At 43.5% G+C, this 22,869-nt stretch overlaps 1 protein-coding gene and 1 long non-coding RNA gene across 2 annotated transcripts; one reads left to right on the top strand and one right to left on the bottom strand.

The window, feature by feature from the left end:
* The first annotated feature begins 1,612 nt into the window (after nt 1-1,612).
* On the top strand, nt 1,613-21,862 carry LOC146170937 (uncharacterized). Its single transcript, XR_014703061.1, has 3 exons — nt 1,613-1,765; nt 5,781-5,984; nt 21,406-21,862. It is a non-coding gene; the product is annotated as an uncharacterized LOC146170937 (long non-coding RNA).
* Nucleotides 8,457-14,871, bottom strand: LOC146170938 (uncharacterized). Its single transcript, XM_084586693.1, has 9 exons — nt 14,621-14,871; nt 13,870-13,994; nt 13,586-13,771; nt 13,436-13,520; nt 12,178-12,324; nt 10,355-10,576; nt 8,966-9,140; nt 8,806-8,879; nt 8,457-8,729 (listed from the first exon to the last, which is right to left on the bottom strand). The coding sequence occupies exons 1-9, from the start codon at nt 14,765-14,767 to the stop codon at nt 8,457-8,459; spliced, it is 1,434 nt and encodes a 477-aa protein (XP_084442819.1). The 5' UTR covers nt 14,768-14,871.
* Nucleotides 21,863-22,869: the final 1,007 nt, after the last annotated feature.

Raw genomic sequence — 22,869 nt, 5'->3', positions numbered from 1 at the left:
AGGCGCACCTCCACCACGTGTAAGGTAACGCGAAGGTCGGACTTGGGGAATCAGGCTTTATTGCAGACCTGAAGCCTTGGTCGCACACTGCAGCCAAACACACTCCGCGATGACGATGGGTATCTACAAGAGGGAGCAGGATGAAGATGAAGCAGCACTACGGTGGCTGCAGCACGTTCAGCCGTGTGGAAGAAGAAGCGCCACACAGTGCTCACAATACCTTCGTGTAGCAGCCAGTATACAAGAACGGCAGCTCAGCAGAACAACATTTGATTCGACGCCATGCAAGTGCATTGATAGCATAATTTTTGAATTTCTGGATTATTTTTTTTTGCACAAGTGCGAGAAAAAAACAAGTCTGTAACGTTTCTCCGCTTTTATTCACACCTCCAAATTCGCGATTCCGTCGTCGTTCACTGCAATACAATGCTTGCGCTACATATGGCAAGAAGGAATAACTGTAGAGTTCAAAAACTAAATAAAGCGGTCAATGTTTTACAATTAAGCTTAATTCGGTATCAAACCTTATTTATTCTCTAACTACCTCCGTGGTGGAACAGTTACAGGCGTGCGGGGGGAAGGTATTTTTTTTTTTTTACAAATATTGTGTATGGAGAGAAGATACCCACATGTAAACTGACTTGTTCGCATTAGAACGAAAAAAAAATGTGAAAGAAAAGACTGGAAACAGAAATAAAATACGAAAAGGTACAATGGGTATATTAACAACTGGATTAAAATGAGATCTTTGTTTCGCACACGCTCGTTCGCACAGTTTTCCAGCGCCTGCTCTCCGTGCTGACGCACCGCTCAATCCCGTCCTCGCCCACTTCGCACTCCTGTCGTTCCCCGGATCGCACTCTCTCACCGCATGCGATGCGAGCAAGGTCCGAGGTTGCATGCGCGCGTCGAAATCCACGCAGGTGCGCCAAAGCGGTGGACGGGTCGACGCACCACTCAGGGTCCAAGGGGCGGACGGCCGCCGCCCAAGGGAAGGAATTGCGCAGTAATAAAAACACAAACGCTAACAGACTGGAGACTTCTTTCAAACATTTCCGGGCTCTCATAACAGGTTGCATAGAGAAATGTGCTTTTACCGCATTTTCTTGGTCAATAAAATATACGCAAGAAACTAAACTGTGAGAAAGAAACAAGCGCCTAATGAATCGGGCCAACAAACGACTAATCTAGCAGATAGAATGATGCTGACGGTGCGGATATATGAGAAAAAATGTAAGCATCGCATGCAACTAGCTTATAAAGAGGTGGCGAGTCGTGATACTGAGAAGCTTAGCTGAATAATTTTCAATAAACTTGCTTCAAATCCTCATTTCGGGGTGATTGAAATATTCCACTCAATTGAGCACTATTGTATGAAAGCATTTTCGTTGGTATGCTAAAAGTGAGCAAACTATTCGTAGTAGAACACAGCATTCACAAAATAAAACTTGAACAGGTTTGGGTGTTATAAACAAAACAGCTAGGCGCCTCTCCAGGGCGACGACGCGCTTCGCTGCTGGCACAGAGTCCTACATAGATGAGCAGCAGCAGCAGCGCACCTATGCTGCTGCTGCTGAAAAAGCGATTACGAAAAAGCTCGAAGGATGACGCGACAACCGCTTAGCCGGCATGACGGCGACAGTTGTATTTTGTTTCAAAGAGGGCGCTCCGTTCTTTCGTCCATCCAACGGCCACTCGTTCGCTCGGCTCGACGTTCGGTGGCACCGCGCACGAAAAATGCTTCTTCCTTCAAGAAATATTCCATGTACGTTTTCAAATTTTTTTATTCAGATTTCATAAAGCGTTTATCTATATTGGAGCAAAATATTAGCCTCTTAGATTGAGCATTTTTTAAATTACAAGCGTTGTCTTACATTTTATTGTTGCAGGCTGCGTAAACCATGTGCTAGGGAGATTTGTCTTATTTTAGCATATTTCTTACGTTGTTAACTTTTCAAAAGTGGTTCTCAAGTGTGCGAGACATGATGCCGATCATTTTGCAGCTTATTTCAAGTTAAACCGTTACTGTTTTGCTGAGTACTGCTTTTCTAAAGTAAACAACTGCGTGGCATCGTAGCCCTAAAAGCCAACTTCGGATATTCACGGCGTTACAGTGGCTGGAACGGCGTATAGGCAACCTGCAATGGAGTTTGCTGAGACATGTGGCGCCACCTGGCGGCCGACGGGAGCTAATACTGAGTCGGCGCAGAAGCTGACGCCGTATATGTTGCGGCCGCTGTGTTCCTTCTGCGTTCGCGTTTTGTTATCCCAGTGAGTGTGATTTACTCATTTAGTGACTTCAGTGGTCTCGTGCGATGCTTCGACTACTACGGATGTGAACAAGAATAAAAATAAGCGCAAGGGCGGCGAGAAAGACTACCAGAATCACGAAGGAGACCTAAGCGTACCGCTTGCTGGGAGAATGATGAGAGAAGGAGATATTGGCTGCGAGAGAGTAATGTAACTGAAATTTGTTTTGTTATGGGGCCATTGGCGTACAGACGCCAAGAAGCTAAAATAAGACGTTAAAACAGAAGCTTGGGCATGTTGGTAATTCATTGTGTAGAACAGCGCGAAAAACACGACAGGGACGAACGAAGACAACAAGACGAGCGCTGAACGTAAAATAAAACGATTGCCCGTGAGCGGAGGAAACGGTATAAACTTCTGACTCGGGGAGTCGCACGCTGGTTGGGGCACACTACTCAGTACGCGCTGTAAAATTTGGCGTGTACTGGTATATGCTGTGCAAGATCGAGTGGCATACGTCCAGAAAATCAACAAAGCCGTGCAGCCGCAGTATCGTATTCCAGCCGCATTTCAACGGAGGCGAAATAATAAAAAAAAAATGTTCGTGGATCTGTGAACCGGATTTCTAATGCGGTGTCTATTCGGAACCACAAAGCCAAAATATCTTCAAAACTTCCAATTACAGATTTCAATAAGCATATTTATCTGTAAATTAGTTCTTAAGGTGCTGAAAAAGTTGAAGTGGCGGAGTGTATAGAGGCCCGTGATACTGGACGCTGAGAATGGAACTTCGTTCTATTGTTCCGCGCCAAATATTTCTTTCACCGACTGCTCAAGCTACTCAAGAGTCTCTTGTCTCAGACGATAGAATATTTCATCATTAGTAACAACAGTAAAAAATTCTAACTCTTAACGACCTCCGTTACGAAAGCTTTGCCGTTGAGTGCCAGCATTTCCCGCCGGCTTTCCCCAAGCTTGAGGTACGGAGATACAAAATGCATGCCAGTTATTGTTGTTGTTAAGGGCTTTATTTTTCCAACGGTGTAGGAGGCCCCCTACTCCCCGCCCCCGGCACGCACAGTTATCGTTGATGACGCACGCTACAACCGCACAGTGCTTGCAATCGCCACGACATCCGTAGCGGGTACCGCACCATGCCTCCTGTAACTTCCGCAGCACTGTCGAAAGGTGCACCACGAACAAAAGTGTTCGTCATGGTACTAAACTTTAAAGCAAAACCGCGAGGAAATTATTATGCTGCTGTAATCAAACAGCAAGAACAAAAAAAAAAAGAAGAAACGGCGATCAATCTCTTCTCAGGTTCTCTCTGCACTTTCAATGTTTGGGTATGAGGTGTGAACGCAATAGGTGAATGAAAAGCTACGTTTACAACATTTTTCATTCATTTAATTATTTCTTGATTCATCATCACATATCCGACTAATGCCCTGAGAGAATAAATTTCGTTAAAAAAAAATTCCGTCTACTCACGCGACATTCAAAGCTGTGCGCGGGGGTGTTCCGTCGCGAGCGGCGCGCACTTCGCGGTGACGTCGACACCGTTCACGTTTTAAACATGAGCATTCTCCAACAGGCGGTGTCCTTTCGTCAGTATTGGTTTTCGGAAGTAGCTCTCAAGACATTCGATTGCCTTAAAACTGCAGAAAATGAGAGCCGAGATGCTTCTAGCCGTACAACGCGAACGCAACCCGACCGCGCCAGCCTACTCAGATTACTCGGCGCCGCCGTTGGCGGCGCTGAACGCTGCGCTCCACTAGCGCCGCCTGGCCACTGCAGGTTGCCTATAGCCGTCGCGTGGCTCGGCCGCTCGGGTTCAGTCAGGTGACTTCGGACGGAGTCGGCGGAGTCCAGGCAAAAGCATATTTTCTCGTGTCTGGTGCGATAAAACGCTAACCGCATGAGTCGCGCGGCAGTACGATGCGCAGTGCGCTGAGGACCGCTAAAGCATTGCCGCTTGGCGCTGTCGCCCAGGTTCTGGGTTTTTAGAAAATCGCTCATGATGCTGGAACCAGCTCGCGAGGTAGCCAATCGCAAAAAGCTTTGGGGTACTCACCTTCGTTGTTTTTTTTTGCATGCAATGTTTGTTTCCCTAGTCCGGTATGAGCGAAAATCCTGCAGATGCTCATTTCGTCTGATCCGTGCATATATGAGCGCATCGAGACGGTTTAGTAAAAGCTTGGTAGGGTAGTGTTGCAAAACAAAAAAGGCTAGTGTGGCTAGATACTGCTAATTTTCGAAAGTTGCAGAAAAACGCCACTGCTTTCAATCATGTCTGCATCGCAGTATAGTAGCACGCCGCTGCGCTGGGTCCATTTTTTCTTTTTTTTTTTCTGGGTGGGGGGGGGGGGGGGGGCTCGACGCTTTTCAAGAAATTTTATCAGTGTTACTGTTTAGTGCAAGAAACTGGATATAGCGTAACTGTACTGATTTACCAAACGAAGAGGCGGCGCTAACAAAGCAAGGCTGAAGACGCGTCTCTGTCGCTGAGGTCCTTCGCTCTGTGCGATGTGCACTAGCGGCAGCGACAGGCGTTGGCGTCGTCGTCGCGCGATACATCGCCAGGGATTGCCGCCTATTTTTTTCTTTCTGTATCGTTGCTTCAGCTGCAACAGATCAGTTGCAAAACCTACACGTCTGCTTTCCGGTGCGGCAGAAATTCCTGCACAATGGCGGCATAGACTTTGGGGTAATAGTTGGGTACAGTGCTAGCACATCGCCTGACGGGTAGGGTAATTCCCGCACCTCTTGCCCATTCGTCACAGTATTATTCGCGTGCGCATTGTCGCCCCACTATTACCCTCTCCGGTTAGTGTCCCTCTTCTAAATTTTCTTTCTTCACCCCTAGGGTGACAGTGCTCCCCCATTTATTCCAGTGTTAAGAATGCCGCAAACCTTTCTCTGACAATGGCCTGTGCGTGGGGAACTGCATCCCAAGCAGCGTGGACTGTGGTAGATGCATGTACTGCACCTAACTATTATCCCTGAATCAGGTTCTGTCGCCACGGTGCACGAATTCCTGCCTCACAGGGAAGCCGACTTGTAGGTTTTGCAACTGGTCTGTTATAGCATATCCAGCAGGGCCGGAGCCTTAAATGTGAGTGCTGGGTGGGCTCAGGCAATTTCAGTTCCAGGCCGGGTTCGGGTTTGTATCATGAGGCCCGGGTGGGCTCAAACTTTATGCCCGTGCACACCTCTAGTCGCGTCGGTTGTGTAGCACACGTTTGGCGCCCGTGCGTGCTTTTAATTTTGTTCTTCGCACCATGACACTTTTCTCCAGCATCAAGACTGCATGAAACATCAGTATGCATTTTCCGGTCGTTATGCTAACTGATCGCCCCACCGCCCTGGCACAGCTATGTTATACCATGTGTAACATAGAGTTGCAATTAGTCCATTTTTTGAGACAGCTTTCAATTTAAATCATAGATTAACTAAACGGAGAAGAGCCGTGGTATGCTGTTATCATAATTTAGAGGCATCGATTTAATGGACTTTCTCCTTGCATTTAGGGCTCTTTGCTCTATAACGCCCGCAGTCCAGCTGCTCCACTTGTATCATCGCACTGCTTTTGCACAAGCAATCATCTGCCATCAAAGGGGTGCTGCCTGAATGTGAGGCAGACAACACCGTCAACATTTTGGTGCTGCATAACCTGTCAACAACTGTGGGAGCCTTGCCATGAAACATGCTGTGTGTAAGAAAACATTGCCTCGGTAGGTATGACACATTGCCTTTGTTTTGCATTATATAAAGGCTTTAAATGCTCTGCTGGCTTTTTGCTATATGATTGCATGCTATATGACTTTTTCTGGCTTTTTAGCTCAAGACTTACTTGTTCAGAAGTCTTGCCCACCAGTATGCAGAAAATAATATCCTTCATGTCCCTGGCAGTGCTTTAATAGCTGGTGCTATATTTCGTTGCTTTGTCTCAGCAGTATGTGACTATTTCAAGTGGAGGCATGATTGAGTGAACATGTGGTGTAATAGCACAATAACAGACATATCTTGTTGAACTGATGAAGTAGTTGTCATTTGCGTAACACGGGAGTGCAAGTGCTTTAAGTGATGGAATATTTAGCATACTTGATTATGCTTGCATTACAAGAATTCGCAGGAAGCCTGTATAGAGGTTGCAGAGAAGAAAGCCATTCAGAATTGCTCAGGTTATTTGCCTTCCACCCTCCCTTCATTACTGCTACCTGCACTGTATGTATGTGTTCATACAGACATGCAGTTACTGACTGCTTGTACATTTCTGGTTGCCTACACTGGCTTCAGCCATTTAGATGTAATATTACTTTGATCTAAACCAGGCTATTTACTTTGCTCAAAGTGACAATTATAAATAATTCTCTCCCCAAGCCATTGAGATTCGCCATTAGCTCCCAACTAGCTTTATTTGCAGCTGCAATGAATTTATTCTGTAACCCAAGAGCAAGACATTTACAGAAAAGAGATCATGAAGTACTCGTTCAAAGTTTGTTAATTTTAGAGAACATTCTGTTTGTTTTTGCATATGCTTCTGAGTTCGGAAAACAAAGCAGACTTGCTTACAGTACAGGAGGGGTGGGCTGCAAGACAAAGGCAATTTATTAGTGCAGCTGCTGATTCAGGGGTGTATTGCTTGTGCTTTTATTGCTCTTATATATGTGCAGCTTTGCCTGCATGCTTGCCAGGGCTTTCCCCATTATGGGTGGCAGTGATCTTGCCGCTTACCTCTCAGGGGGACTGCCCTTTTCCAACTACCTGCCCACAACCAACTCACCTCCTGGGCTTCAAATTTGTCATACTCAAGGACGATTTTCTGTGTTTGATGTTACCAGTGACGCCATTTAAGATACGCAGTGTGCATCACTGGTCCATTAGTTTCATTTCGGGATGTTACCACTCCTTATATTCCTTACTCATATTTCTTTTTCTACATCCCCTTGCAACTAAGACGTATAAATAAGACGAATAAAACTGCCAAACTCCCGCACAGTCTCTGAATGCTATGTCAACAACAAAAAAGCTTTTGCATGTCTTACTAAAAGTAGAAATTATCCCCCGTTTTTTTTTTATTGTCATGTCTAGTTAAACGGTTTAGTGAACTGCCACATGACCAAGCAAATTGCAACTGTAAGTGCACTGAAGAGTCATGCGTTAGAGCAAGCATATGGGTCTTGTGTTGCTTAGCTGCTTAACTCCAAATATCCTCCTTTGTCAGACAAGATATTTTTTTAGAAAACTGGATGAGCCAGAAGAAAGCAGATTGGATTCTTAGCAGCATTGTTACTTGTTACACGTGCGTTCCACCCCTGTATACATGAACTCGGCAGAATTGGGTCGAGTACGTCTGTCGAGTAAAAAATCAGTTTTGGGGTTCATGTATACACAGTCGGATCGAGTAAAATAGGCGGCGGAGCGGGTCGCGTTAACTCGCTTGCAGGGGGTAGGTCAATTCGCTTGACCCGCTTATCTAAAGACGCTGTCCAGTCAGGGAGTCTAGTTATGGGGAACTCTGGGATATGAAAAAGCCTCTGGAGCGGCCACGAGCGTCACTCGAAATGAATGCATTTTAGCGCTCATCAACGATAAAAAGTAATCAAAGCTCTCGATAGTAAAAGGCAATGGGATCAAATACGAGTAAGAACTTGCAAAATAGCTTCGAATCTCTGCTACGATACTTACTCACTAGAAAGCGAGTTCATGTAGACATCAGCCGGGTCGAGAATGATGACCTTGCTTACTCAACGCTGATTCAACCCGGTGCTGTCGAGTCCATGTACACAGGGCTATTGTACTTGTAATTTTGCGTGAACTCTCAGTTCGTGTGTTGCACACTCTAAAAAAAAAGGTAGTTGAGGTTACTACATTTTGGGGTAGCAACAACCGTCACATATATGACTACCTAGGTAGTGACTGTACGTAGTAACTGCAAAGGTAGTAACATTTACTACCTGTGGACAGGTAGCAACAGCAACTACCTTTTTTAACATTTACTACTATAGGGTAGTAAGAATGGTAGCTTACCTAAAGTAGTAACAGCAACAACCTCGTTTACTACCTTAGTAGTAAGCTTAGCTTTGGTTTGACGGCCAGGCAACCACTAACCTCAATAGCATGTTAGAAGCACTATGAAGCAGTGGGCCTATATGGCTTTCAAAAAACAAATTCAACACAAGTGTAGCTCAAAAGGTTTAACTTTATTTGTTGACTGAAACTTTCTCAATTAAGCTGATCGCCCGCATCACGAGGGGTGACCGTGCTGCCGAATTTAGGCCGCAGAAATGCTCCATCAGAGCAAATGTGTTCTTATTCCTGCTAGAATACTGGATGTTCATTATCCAATAAAGTTCCATGAGGGCACTTGTCCCTGATATCAGGTCAATCACTTCCACCTTGTAGGACTCAAAAGTGGCGCATATTTCTGTGGCAATTAGAGCCTTGTTGTTCATGACAAGGGAGGGGTAGCTGTCCTGTAATAAAATAGAATTAATAAGAAACGAGACAATTTCAAGCAAACTACAATTAAAATGAACAGTATAATCTTACTGGTCCTCTCAGAAAATAGGGCTGCTCCTTCACTAAGTGCGGGAGGAGCTGCAGGACAGCAACTGCGAAGTAATCTGTGCACAAAGAAAATTCATAGAACACCCAGACGATTACAAAAACATAAAAACATAAACTAAAAGACAAAGCTCTGAACACTCACATTTCTTCAAGTCGCCTTCTGTCTCTGAAATCGCCCGTTCTGCTTCGGCGAGGGCACTTTTTGCGGTACGGGACATTTTCAGGAGTTGGAGACACCTCTCTCCATGTGTGTTAATAAAGCTGAGCAACTTTGACTCAAAGTCCACTTGTGTAATACTCATGAACTCCTGGCGAAGCTGAAAATGAACAAAAATGATAGGGGGAATTTAGCACAATATTTGCAAAATACAAAAAGACATCACGTCGCTCGTGCACAAGTGTCCAAGCCAAGCACTGGACAGTTGTGCTGTTGGTGCAAAGTTGGAAAGCTGGTCCAAAGGCTGCATAGTTGCTTTCTTTCATCATAATTTAGAGGTTGCATCATTCTGATTTCTGTTTAAATATGTCATCAGTGATGCACTGAAATTTTTTCTGAGGGAATAAGGGTGAATCCATTAATAAACGTAACTATGTACGTTGTTACCATCAATCCCTAATTGTTTAATAAAACAACAGTGCAGGTGTTGTCTTCTTCCTTGTCCTTCGTCTCCACCCTGTTATTCCCTAATTGTTCCTAATCACCTTTGGGAATGCATCTTTGAACCCGTTGTGAACCGAAATTCAGAGCCTATATCTCTTTGCCTGACATGCACGCTGACTGGTGCATTAGCATTTCTTCCAACCACTGCAGCTGGAAAATTATGCAGTATCCATAGGCAAACACAACTAAAAATAAAGCAGCAGATGCCCCTCAAAGAACGCCCTCCATCCAAATGCGACTGCAATCATGACCTTGCATAAACATTTTTAGTAGCACATAGAATACAAAAGTGGGACAGAGAGGAACGCAATTATGCAGAAGTGCTCAAATTTCAGCCGAAACATAAGCAATGATTACTTCACGACCCGCTGTGGCTTCAGCAGTTATATTTCAATGTTTTTACGATTACAAAACTGCCCATTTAGTCTACCAAATAAATAATTAGCACTAACACTCTTTATCAATCACCCATATTCACCCTTCTCCAGCAAACCTAACCTGTTCCTCCCCATCAGATAAAAGTTCTAAATACCCTTACCAGTGATGACTGTGCTCACCCAGATGAAGACAAATTATTCAGTTGAAATGTTTCCTACCAAGCAATATTTCTCCCATGCTTATGTCAGTTTATGTTGTCAAAAATGCAATCTTTCTGTTTTACCTTCTGCAGTGGATCTCTGCATCCTGATTTTGCAAACACTGCAAATGTTTAAACTAAATAGAGTATTTTCTCATAACCTATTGAGCCTCTTACAACAGCCGACTATATACTGCATGTCTCTGTGAAGCCCGACTGATGGCATGCGTACGACCCATCATCAAAAACCATTTCAGGAAACCGGCCTGATGCTACACGTCTTAAAACCTTACCAGTTCACGAAGTGCCAGCGCTGGGTACCTTTCCAGCAACACCGCTGTTGATGGGCTGCTTTCTTGAATCCATTTCCTTCGTGATGAGAAGGTGGCCTTCATTGAAGCTTTCAATTTTGCGATGTCAGGTGTGCTTCGTTTCACTTCTTTAATTATGAATTCTATGTGAGCAGCAACGACTCCATCATCTTCTTCGCCTCCGGTTTCCAAAGCACCAGTTGACTTGCAAAAGAAATGATAAAAATAACACAGTTGAGTAAAATATCACAAGTAATGCCTATCATATTTTTAGATAACGCAGACCTAAGATTCCAAAATCTTTTTTATGATCTACAACCTGTGCAAAGGTTGAACACAACTGAATATCAGTCTGTTTTGTCAGCCCTTACTCTACAGCTGTATTACTTACCTTTATGAAGTGCTTTCCTTCCATTCAATGCTAAATTCCTTATAATTCCACCATTGCATGCGTTTTTAGGTATTGCAATTAACTGTGTAGGCTACAGTTTGCTATCTCTTTTGCTCTGGCAAACCTAACAGCTTTTGAAAAGGGATGCAGGACCCAACGTTTCTTTGCTTTTACCTTTGTTTTGCTTGATATAAGCTTTTTGCTCAGCCTTCCCCAACAGCATGCTTCTCCTTCTGTCATTTTTTGTTTCTTGTGTTTCCAGCCGAGAAATAAACGCCCAGCAGGCAGCCAGGACTTGTCCGTGCCTCTACGTCTTGTGCCGTGTGGCTCTCGCATTGTTTATGCATCACTACATCACTCAAGCTGGCCAAAATTGCCACTATTTTTCTGCGCAGACCCCAATTACATTCCCATGGCTGCCTCTTTCAAGTGCGTGCCCTACCCAGGCGGCCACGCCTGTTCCTGCAAAAATCCTCCAGCACCCACTCGTGGCGCTGCACTGCCTTTTCACCGCGAGTGCTACCCGCTGGGTTTCCGCACGGTGCCGATAGCAAGTGTCACCATCTAAACGGTGAAGCATCCTCAAAACGCAACAGGGCCATTTGTAACGAGGCATCACTGCTACTGTGTCGCACTGCCAAAAGGCCGATGGTAACAGTTGCAAATTTGAAGCAATTCTTCGACAATCCCAACAGTATTCACAAAACATGGCACTTCACAATACCAAGAAAAATCGGGTTTGCTCTTTACTTTCATCTCAAGTTTATGCATAACCCTAATCCCAGTGTTCATTAAATAAAATTGCTGTGATGCAAATAGTTTTCAGCAGTTCTTTAAGGCCAATAGATCAATCAGACCTTTGGAAAATTCTAATATATTGCTGGTATTAAAAGGCCAATTAATAAGATTTTACTATAATTATTTTTTAATACAGCAGTTAAACATACAGCTACTGCTCTGCTTTTTTTTATTTTTGCCACTGTGTGTTGGTTACATAGCATAAAGCACCAACTTTCTCCAAATTTCAGCTGTTCTACAGTTTTAAAGTAACTGCAAGTTCTAGAGTCAGGTGTTGTAGTCGCAGTTTTTTTCTCGTTTCATGAAATGCGTGGCCAGGGAGGGGTCTGCACCGATTTCCTGCCTTCCATTTACTTTTGTGGCTATGTCTTCCTTGTTTCACCAGTGCAATACCATGGTTTTTATTTTTGGCTGTTATAATTTGTTCTTTAAGTCAGTATTTACCACCACCTCAAAACAAAGCAGAATTACTATAATAAATTGCGCCTACTTGTGTGCAATGACATTCACAGGGCACTTTAACTTGCAACATTTCTTTTCAGATAACCCAGCTAGAAAAGATGTAAAACTTTTCCAGATATTTGTAATACTGGTGTAAATCAGGGGTTTCACTTACCAGGCGGCACTGCTTCTTTGGATGACATTTGTCTTGAAAGTTCCCCTTCCTACAAAACTTCTTTCTTGCTTCTTCAACCTTAGGATTATTATCCACAGATTTTCGAATATTGCACATCTTGTATTTAAATGCGACCCTCCAAGAATCCTGTAAATTAAAACCATCACATTGGAAATGCAAAATCAATTAAACATCTGCCTAGCAGCCAACAATATATACAGACTTTCCTTGAAGAAAACAGACTCAAACGGCAATAGGCATCATAAATGCTTCCGCACAAGCCACTTGCTCTTACTGCAGGAAAAGAGCTAAAAGCAGCACTGCATTGTTCGAGCCCGAGCCGAAATGCATGAGCAATCTGTGGACGCACCTGCTGCTCAGTACATTATTAAAGCTGCAAATTAACATGCTTAATTCCCTATCAAAGATGTTTGCAAACCATAGTGCATGTGCGGGCCTCATGAACATCCTGCAAGGGCATAAGAGAATTCACATCTAATTACTGTATTGTGTTCTATCCCACCAATATTCAAGAAAATTTTGTTCACAAAAAACTGCAGTTAATTGATGCCTTGTAAAATCATTGAAGAGGAGACAATGCATGTGCACAGAACATTCCCAATGTATGCCAGAATGGTCCACAAGCAGCAGTGAATTCCACACGAGAAAAAAATATTACCTCAAGGAAAAATACCACCTTAAGTAAAAAAGTAAGCAGTCAAGAAAATAGGAGGTGAAATTTTGCTTGCCAGGCAGTATGTAAAACATATGATGCAAACACAGGGAAAGAAGCAGCTGTGATGAGGTTTGGTTTGTGGGGTTTCACATTCCAAAGCGATTCAGGCTACGAGAGACGCTGTTGTGACCCCGCACCTCCACCAAGATGTTACGCGGCAAGAGGCGTACACACCACGTAAAACACCGGTATAACGCGACACAAGCACAGGGTGCACCGGACGTCGCCAAGTGCACACACACTTCGCCTGTCTCATCTTTGATGGGTCGACCAGTCGCAATATGAACCCAAGCATGGGTTGCATACATGGCTAGTCACTTCATCGCATGCTTTTTTTTTTCTCTTTTTGAGAAAAAAAGTAACCTACTCAGTGCAAAGCATTTTACAGATACTTTCCTTTTATGCTTCAAAAGACGGCTCGTTTTTATACTTTGATAGTAGGAGTAACCTCGGAAGGTGTTTTTGAGGAAGATATTACCAGCTATTTGTTTACAAAGACTGGCAAGCAGGTAGGGAACTTACAAAGCCTGTTCCCATCGCATCCCGGAGAACTGGATATTTCAGAACAAGAGCCTTAGCTGCAGGCTCGTAGAATTTCCCAGGATACCTGCGAGCGCAAGAGAGGTTGCATGAGCAGGATTTGAGCATACAACACTACTAAGTGGTACTTACAGGTCAACTGTCAGCAAATGGGATGTAATCCAAGACACAATGCGGCTTTTTGTGCGACTCGACACTTCTCCTAATGTTGTTCTGTCAATGTCGAACTTGATGTCAACTGGAACTGGAGGCAGTTCATAATGCATTTGCTGAAAACCACTGATACATGAAGCCACCACTGATGGACCATCGTTAGATCTGAAAAAAGAGAGGATGGAATTAAGTGCACCGTAAGTATCATGACTGTAATGTCCCATGTTATAGCTCCAGCACAGGGTTAAAGGTGGCCTACTAACCCAGTTTTGAGTGGCAAGCTTTCTTCATCACAGCTGTCACTGGCAACCAGATTTATCTTGTCGCCATCGCAAAATTTGTGTCCTTCCGGGACCTCGACATATGTTTCAAAGCGGGAATTGTAGACCTACAACAAAAATGTGTTTATGAATTGGAAGCCAAAAACATAATAATGAATGTGGATACAATTGATTTAGTAATTATTTCATTACGAGCATTCTGAAACTACTTAGTTTCCCATCTGTTTATAAGATTGGCCTACACATTATGATGGCTTCCAAACTCTCCACGCGCGCATGTATGGAAACACACTACTCTTCCACAGCCCGTGTGCGCGCCGCGTACCTTGAACCCTGCGAAGGCGAACGTCCGCTCCAGCTCCGCGAGGCGCGCACACGTGCAGTGCAGTGTAGAAAAAAAAAAAAAAAAAAAAGAACCCGTTTTTAACGGAGTCATGATCCATTTGGAAACAATTTCTGAAGCAACACTAGCGCTGCAGTTAACAGCGCGACAGGCATCGCTATTGCATGCTCGCCTGTTGCTCACAGCTAAGATACAGGCTCTGATATATATACATCTGGCACCGGTGTCTATCCTAAGCTTGCACGCAAATTTTGGACACAGCACAGGCCTATAAGCAAACCACGATACTACGTTGGCCTGAAGCGCATAACTAGAACGCGATTATATGCACAAGTACAGGCCCTGAAAGCAGCAAGCGATTAAAATCTATCGTATAAAAAATGTGCATACCTCTATTCGGTCGCACTGCAACGATGTCCACGATTCCGTCAGCATGGCAGCATCAATCACATCGGACTTCTTGTGATCTCCATTGACAAGAAGAACCTGTTTCCTGCCTTTCCAGGTAACCAGGCATTCGATCGGCGACGAAGACATTGCTTATAGCAGGATAAAGGGCCAGCACATGTAGTAATTCGGTTGTTCTAAAGGAGGGCTCTTCTATCTACTGATGCAAAACACACGCCATTTGCAAAAGTAGCAAAAGTAAGACTACACAACGTATGGACAAGTTATAAAGAACCCATGGCCAGTACTATGGATAGACCAGTTGAAGTCGATCCCTTTCTGGTACTGTAGCAAGCGCCACCTACCAATAAGTAAAGAAAGTTGCTTTTTTTTTGTACTTTTGAGCCCTCCGAGATCGGCGGCAGCGCGTCGGCGCGCCTCATCACGGAGGCCATGTTTACTCCTGTCACTGCTCTACCTTTTCAGACATTACGCGTAGCGCAGTTATGTTTGTTGTGCCTGTATTGACAGGCCAAGGTCACTTTCGCTAGTTTCGAGGCTCCGTTCAGAAAGTGGCTTCAGCTAGCGGCGCTGCCGAGGTCTCTACTGCTCTACTCCAGCTTGCTTTTATCTACCTCCCTCGGAAATGTTTATCAACCAAGCCTCTCTCAGCTGTTGCAGTTGACAGAGTGCATCAAATGGCTGGCCTAATGGTGTGACAGCGAAGTATACGTCACCCGCAAGTATACGTGCTTCAAAATGATTCATACGTGTCCGCGTTGTCCCTTTACGTCTGTGAAGTTTTGCAAAGTGGTCAGGCACATAGGGGACCACCGCTATGATAGCAATTTTTCTGTGATGTGTGGTGTGGAAGGCTGCGCAAAGACGTACCGTCTCTTTGAGTCGTATCGGAGGCACGTTTATCGGGACCACAGAAGCTATATGGACCTCGACACGCCTGGCGATGCCGCTGTCGCGGAAAAAAGCAGTAGTGGTGAGCTACGGTTGGACGCTTCGGCGAGTGCTTCCATTGCGGAAGGCGACGTTTTAAGTGGGAATGAACTGCTAAGCTCTAGCCTCCTCATGGACGATACCGATGGAGAACAAGAGGTCGCATCCTGTACTGGTTTTTCAGCTGCCAGTGGAGCTATCGACTTCAAAGCGCGAATGAAGAAGCACCTGTGTTTACTTTTCTTCCGCATGGCAGAAGTACACAAGTTGCCACACTCTACAATGGAAAGCGTCATTTGCCATATGAAAGTGACTTTGTGCGATATGTTTCGCCTTTTTTCCACCAAGATTCAGCAAGACATTCATCCTCTGCCGCTCGGAAAAGACTTGCACACGTTGCTTGCTTGTGACTTTCTGGATGAGATTTTTGAAGATGTGGTGAGCAAACACAAGAGAGAGCAGTTTGCCAAGAAATGCCTTCCTTACACAAAACCTGTGGAGCATGTCTTGGCTGCTGGAGAAACATTCCAGTATATTCCTGTCACTAATGTTCTGCAAAACCTAATGCTTTCAGAATCCTTTCGCAGTCATTTAAATGAGGAGGCATCAAATGGAGAATCATCTCCACTATTGCACAACTTTTGTGATGGTTTCATGTACAAGCAAAAGCTGTCAGCACTTATACAGGAAGGATCTCAGTTCACACTGTTTCTTGTGTTTTATACAGATGAACTTGAGATTGTTAACCCGATAGGACCCAAGCGCAACGTGCACAAGCTACTTGTTGTGTATTTCAGTGTATTGAACCTTCACGCACGTTACAGGTCCCAGCTTAGTGCCATACATATAGCAATTATTGCAAAATACAAACTTATTCTTAAGCATGGAATCGATGCAGTTTTGGGACCACTTATCATTGAGCTCTCAGCTATAAGCACAACCGGTTTCACTGTGCAGCTGCATGCAACAGCTGTGAGAGTCACAGCTTTTCTTGTCGCCTTCTGTGGGGATAACCTCTCAATGAACAGGTTAGGTGGTTTCACTTGCTGCTTCAATCGAGGGCACCCGTGCCGTTTTTGCACTGTGGCATTCTCAGAACTCGGCAAAATTTTCCACGAAAAAGATGTACAGGTACGAGATGCAACTGCGCACAAAAAGCATGTTGAACTTGCAGTTGTAAACCAACCACTAAGTACAGCAATTCATGGGGTGAAAAGTATGTCGCCATTGTCAGGTCTCAATTACTTTGATGTGACGCAACAACTGCCGCCTGACATCATGCATTATTTGCTCGAAGGATCCATAACTCATGTTTTAAGACAGATCTTACAAGGCCTCATCAGTTCGAAAGTAATGAGTTACTCTGATCTGGAACGTGTCACTTTGTTTGAGTTTGGGCCACACGACAGGAAAAACAAACCTGAAGGACTCGAGAAATCTTTTGTGAAGGGGGAAGCTGCTTATAAAGGCACTGCATCACAGAAGTGGTGCCTGTTTCGTTTCTTTTCACTTATATTTGGTGACATTGTTCCAGATCTCAATGAGCATTGGGAAGTGTATCTTCAACTCAGGAGGATTGTTGACATAATATTTTCCGATGATATCCCACATGACCATATTGCTTTCCTTCAAGAAGAAATTAGGTTTTTTCTGACAAATTTTGTAGCTCTTTATCCTGGAAAAATGACCCCGAAGCTCCATTTTTTGGTGCATTATCCAAGGCTGATCAACCAGTTGGGCCCATTGAAACAATATTGGTGCATGCGTCACGAAGCAAAACACCAATATGTGAAAATGATAGCATGTCGCAACAGAAATTTCAAGAATATTTCGAAGTCAATCGCAGAACGGCATCAGCTGCTTCAGAGCTTCGAGCTGTCTGGAGATGAGTTAAACATGGGCATTCAGACAACGAAGGCCAAGCCTCTTAGACAGGAGGACTTAGCCCCATTCACTCATGAAGTCTTTCCTGAAGGTGTTCCTGTGTGGGGAGTGTCATCCGTTACTGTTGCAAGTTGTAAATACAAAGTGTTAGATGTAGTGGTCTTGGAGAAAGACCTGCTGCCTATTTTTGGACAGATCATAGCTCTGTATATGTACTGTGGGTCAGTCTTTATTCATGTGAGTGTTCTTAGAACTGTGTTGTTTCAGCGACACCGCTGGTCATATACTGTTTGTCGAACAACAGAAGAGAGAGTTATACAGCCTGCAGAACTGCAATCGTTCCAAGTTCTAGACCTGTATTTTGAGAAGGAGCTAGTACTGAAGCCAGAAATAATGATCACAGATTGAACTGGCAGTATTATCTGCAGGCTGGCTACAATTGTTTAGTTGAAAATGTTTACACTTCTTTCCTTTGTGCCTCTAGAATAAAGAGTACTTTTGTATTTTATTACCATTTATTTATTTTATTTAGACAAACTGCTCTAGCCTATGGAGAGGCTGTAGTAAGGGTTGGAACACAGCACACATGTCGCTGACAATGACTGCTCACTTTACGGATTAAAAAAATTGCATCGTATGTCCAAGGAAAAAAAAATACCCCACCACAAAAGGGTAAAGCATTGAACATGGATGCATCTTGCAGTAAAACCAGAAGGAAAAATGAGTGCAAGTCAGGCACAGTAGTTTGAGGTCGTTGAAAAAGTGCAATTAAAAATTTAACTAAAGAATCGGACACATACGTGCTGCATATATGTATTATTGAAAACAAAAACAGCACTGGCAGTTTTGTTGCCATTTAGGATGCCCTTTTCATTATATAAAAAAGTGGGGCACCGAGTAGCAATGTCACCAGAAATGTTAGTATGCATACACCTGCATATTCCGATCATCCATTTCCATATCAAGGTAGTAACGGTTACTACCAGGGCAATAGTGAGGTAGTGCAAGTGTAGTAACTGCCAAAGAACGTAGTAACAACAGACCTCACTACCTTGTTACTGCTTATTTTTTCTTTGAGGTAGTGACAAAGTCGTAGGAACATAGTACATATGTAGTAAGGGTTAAAAAACGTTGTAACAGCAGCCGTTACTACGTTTTCACTACCTTTTTTTCTAAGAGTGCACATTAAATTTAAGCGATATTGGTGCTTTTTTGCGTATGCGCTGTTTTGGTCTGCAAACAGTACTACTTCTCCAGACACAATGTTATTTTTAATTTGAGTACAAGATATTGTCCATTTTTGAAAAAAAAATAATTTGTGAGGCTGTTAGGAAATTTTGATTTTGAAATATATTCACAAAATATAAACATTTTAAAGATACTGAAATATAAAATGTGTGCGAAACAACTATTCAGCTCAGGATTAAACTGGTTTTTCAAGGAACTTGTGATAGGGTGAAAGTGAAAAATCACTGTCATGCTAGATGTATCGTTTTTTTATGACCTCATAGTCACATCAAGCATTGTATTTTAAGGCGTGCTTAAGCAATGAAAATAATATTTGGCCTCAGATATTCAGGCAGATTACTATTCTCTATAGCAACAACTACTACGAATTGGTTTGAAGAAATCAGATGCCCGAGCACCACACCTGGTACCTGGACATAAAATCACCCATGTATGCCTAACTGAATATAATCTTGCACGTGGAAGGTTGCCGATGGTATGGCCATATGATGAGCTGTGATGAGGGAAAATGCATACCTGGTAGGCTGCTAGCTGATAAGGAAGTGCGATATCATTGTACTCAGATCTAGCATAACATTTTCCTGCCTATGCAAAGTAAGTGTCTAGTACTTGCTCAATTGCTCATTGCAGGCTGACTGTAATAATTTTAGTTGAACAAGCATGCACTGTATGATTACTAGAACTTCTTGTTGGGCTTGTCCGTGTTTATTTATTATAAACTGAAGGCGCCAAAACAATGCACGCACACAAGAAAAGAACGGGACAGAGTTCCACTCACAACTGATTTATTGTGCAGAACAAAGTACATATATATCTCACTGCCGGCACATGCGCGAGGAACACAATCAGCTACATCACATTCAGCATCATGTAGTTTAGGATAAGCTATATGTCCAAGAAATGCTTTCCAGGAGAAAGAGGCTGTGGTATGAGGCATGGGCTTCTTGAACATACCTTAAACTATATGATGCTGAATGGGTTCCTTGCGCATATGCCGGCAGTGAGATATATATGTACTTTATTCTTCACAATAAATCAGTTGTGAATGGCGCTCTGTCCCGTTCTTCTTTTCTTGTTTGTGTGCATGTTGTTCTGGTGTCTAATTTATAATCAGCACTGTATGAAAACTATTCCTTGGTACATTACAAGTAAGGCAATTGTTTATAGTAGAATGCAGCAACCAATAAAGCTGTGAAAACTAAAAAGCTGGAACTTGAAATGGTACGGTTATCTTGAGAATATTATATGCGTACACAGCCTTGAGAATATATGCGATGTACACATCTCTCTCAGTTAGCTGATTGAAGATAGCTTGATTGATTCTGTCAGGGCAATTATTTCTTTATTCTGGCCGCAGTAATGTGTGCGTGCCTGTAACTGGTGTACTGCAGAAAAATATTCTTTAATGTGTTCTTTAATATCCAGTTTTGCATGCTTAGTAATCCATATTGTCTATTGCAGGAATGTTTAAGAATGTTTTAAAAATTGAAAGTTCTGGAGCCTGAACCGTCATATTTTCAGGAACTGTAATTCTATATGAACACTAAGCATCCACCTGAAGTTATCGGTTTGCCGGAAGCAGGTTTTTCCTTCCAAATATCTCTCTTTTGTATCTGGAATGGATATTATTTTGCATATATGTTTATTATCCCTACGTCATAAGATGCTGCATGCCCTTGCAGGCCCAGAAACCTGTCGCAAAGTGCTCTAAAAGAAGAATGTCTGGCATAGGCTTTCAATATATACAGTAGAACCCCTTTATAGTAAAGCCATTGAGGCCAGCAAAAATATTTACTATATCATGGTCTTTACTGTATCAGTGGTCTGTGATGACATGGTCCTGAAAGTGCTGTCTAGTAGATAAATAGGCACTTACTGAACACGTCTTGTTGCTTAATGAAAAAAAACCTAAATACCTTCCATCTCGCGTTTATCATCTCTTTGTGTGATTTTTTCATTATAAAATTTCTCTACATCTTGTGGAAATACCTCTGAATCATGAAGACGTGATTACGAATGCAATCAAGTTCGATTTCATGTAAAAACTAAAGCTTTGCATGAACATGGTGTCCCTTTTTGCTCTTTCTGTCTTTTAAAAGGCAATAAATGATAAATTCGCATGGCACTCAAGTGCTGTAAGACCTTACTCGCTGCACCTCCACTTTCTGCCACCACTGCCTCATGATTTGTACTGCACATTGCAGTGAACGTTCACCCATTTCTTTCCCTTTCCTATTTCTTGCTGCACTTTTACTCCTTTACTTTCTGAATGGAACACGCCGCCTACTTGCTATGTTTGTAGACAACTTTACTTTTTTCTTCTTCGCGCTGCGCGCTTTTCCTCACGGCTCCAAGGCTTCTGTAAAGTAGGCTTCTTCTGACTGCTGCTACGGCTAGTAGTAAAGCCACCTAAACGAACACTCGGGGTTATTGTTATGTTTTCAAATACAAAAAGTCTTGGCCTCGCGACTCTAGGTTGTGCGCGGGAGTCGTCGCCATCTTTACTGTAAAGGGGGAAAATGTACAGTTGCCTATGGACGATGAACTGGGACTTCAGTTTCACGTTACTATATCAGGTTTTACTATAGCAGGGTTCTGTATTTTGTACTCGATCGTATAGAGCACCCAGACTTCAAATATGTGTTTGGATGTGTTGAGAAGGTGAGTTTAGATCTTATGGTGATATATGCTTGTCTTTTGTGCAGATGTCATTTGTGTGACCCACGGGCCAATCTCCTCAACAAACTGTTCCTGAATGGTTGTTTCCTGCGGGGCGCCCAGCTTACTACCTGGGCCATGCGCTTCTCCCGCCCCCTCAACCTCATCACTTGATCCATTGAACCTTCAATGCCAGCTATCATGCTCAACACAGTCCACTGCCATTTTCCATCCATGGTGGACACTGCCCTGGAATGCACCCATGCTCAGCCTCCTATTCCTGCAACACCTCTCGCTCTACAAGGCTATAGTGCATCAACCCTGCTCAACATGTCCAGCCCCTTCCATCATGACCAATGCACACTGCACCCCATCACCTCTACCTGCACTACCTGATCATGTGCTGCTTAGTGCCCTGTTTCCAATTACACCTACTAGCCTCTCCCATATTAACCCTGTACCCAATGCCCCCTGCACTGTATTTTGGCCCTCTGATCTCCTTGTGGCATGTACATGTATATAAGCTCTCAATAAAATGTTTTCGGAAAATATTTTGCTTGCCTCATTTAATTGCATGGTTTTTATGGCTCCTTAGGGAGATGACATGCAAGGTGGTATTGAGAAATGACTGCATAAGAAAACCACAATTGTCAGAGTGACAGTTAAGCAAAGGGCAGCAGTAAGGGCAAGGGTGAAATAACTGCATGGCTAAAGGTGGCTTAAGAGTGGCAGTGCCTTTGCCACGTGTGCCGATGAATACTTGTTGCATGCCAATAAATACCAATATGTGATACTAGCGGCACGGCCGGTTTATTGCCAATGTCACATGTGCCAATAAATACTAGTGGCATGCCAGTATGTGACACTAGGGTCACGGCCAGCTGATAGCCTATGTTGGCAGTGCCAAGACAGGAGCAATGTTGGCATATCAGCCGGACCAATATATAAAAATGTAGCAATTTCTCATAAAACCAGTGTTACGCCAATGTTGGTACCAATTTTTGCCGACGTTGGGCCGGGGTTGGTGCGATGTTGGTGTGCTGCCTGGGGGACACGCTGCCCCCTTGCCTTAACATTGCATTAATGCTTAGCATAGTGCAGTGGTTGCGGCCCTCGTCTGTTGAACCCAAGGCCATGGCTCGATGAAGGCAGCGATGACCTGTTCTTTTCCTACCTATCCCACTTTTCGTCGGATGAAGACCAAACATTTTGCATCTTTGTAATACATCACTGGCCTTCTATATATATTCTAAAGATATTGCGACATGTAAGAATGATTACCGCACTTTTTCTGTTTTGGCTTTCGTGAGTCAGTTGCAAAAGATTACGTGGGCTACCAAAGATTGAGACCACATGGTGACAAGCGGCCATGACAAGAGTTTCAGGAATTCTCCGAAAGTAGAACTACGATAGAAGGTTGTGGGCTTTCGGTTATAAAGATTTCGAATGCAAGATATGGAGAGCATGACACGATAGTGGCCCGCTTAATGCGTCGCGCTTCGCCTAGCTGT

This window comes from Amblyomma maculatum, unplaced genomic scaffold, assembly GCF_055883805.1.
Source record: "Amblyomma maculatum isolate TAMU_Amacu unplaced genomic scaffold, ASM5588380v1 scaffold_27, whole genome shotgun sequence".
Classification (NCBI taxonomy): domain Eukaryota; kingdom Metazoa; phylum Arthropoda; class Arachnida; order Ixodida; family Ixodidae; genus Amblyomma; species Amblyomma maculatum.
This window is presented reverse-complemented; position numbering and strand designations above follow the sequence as displayed.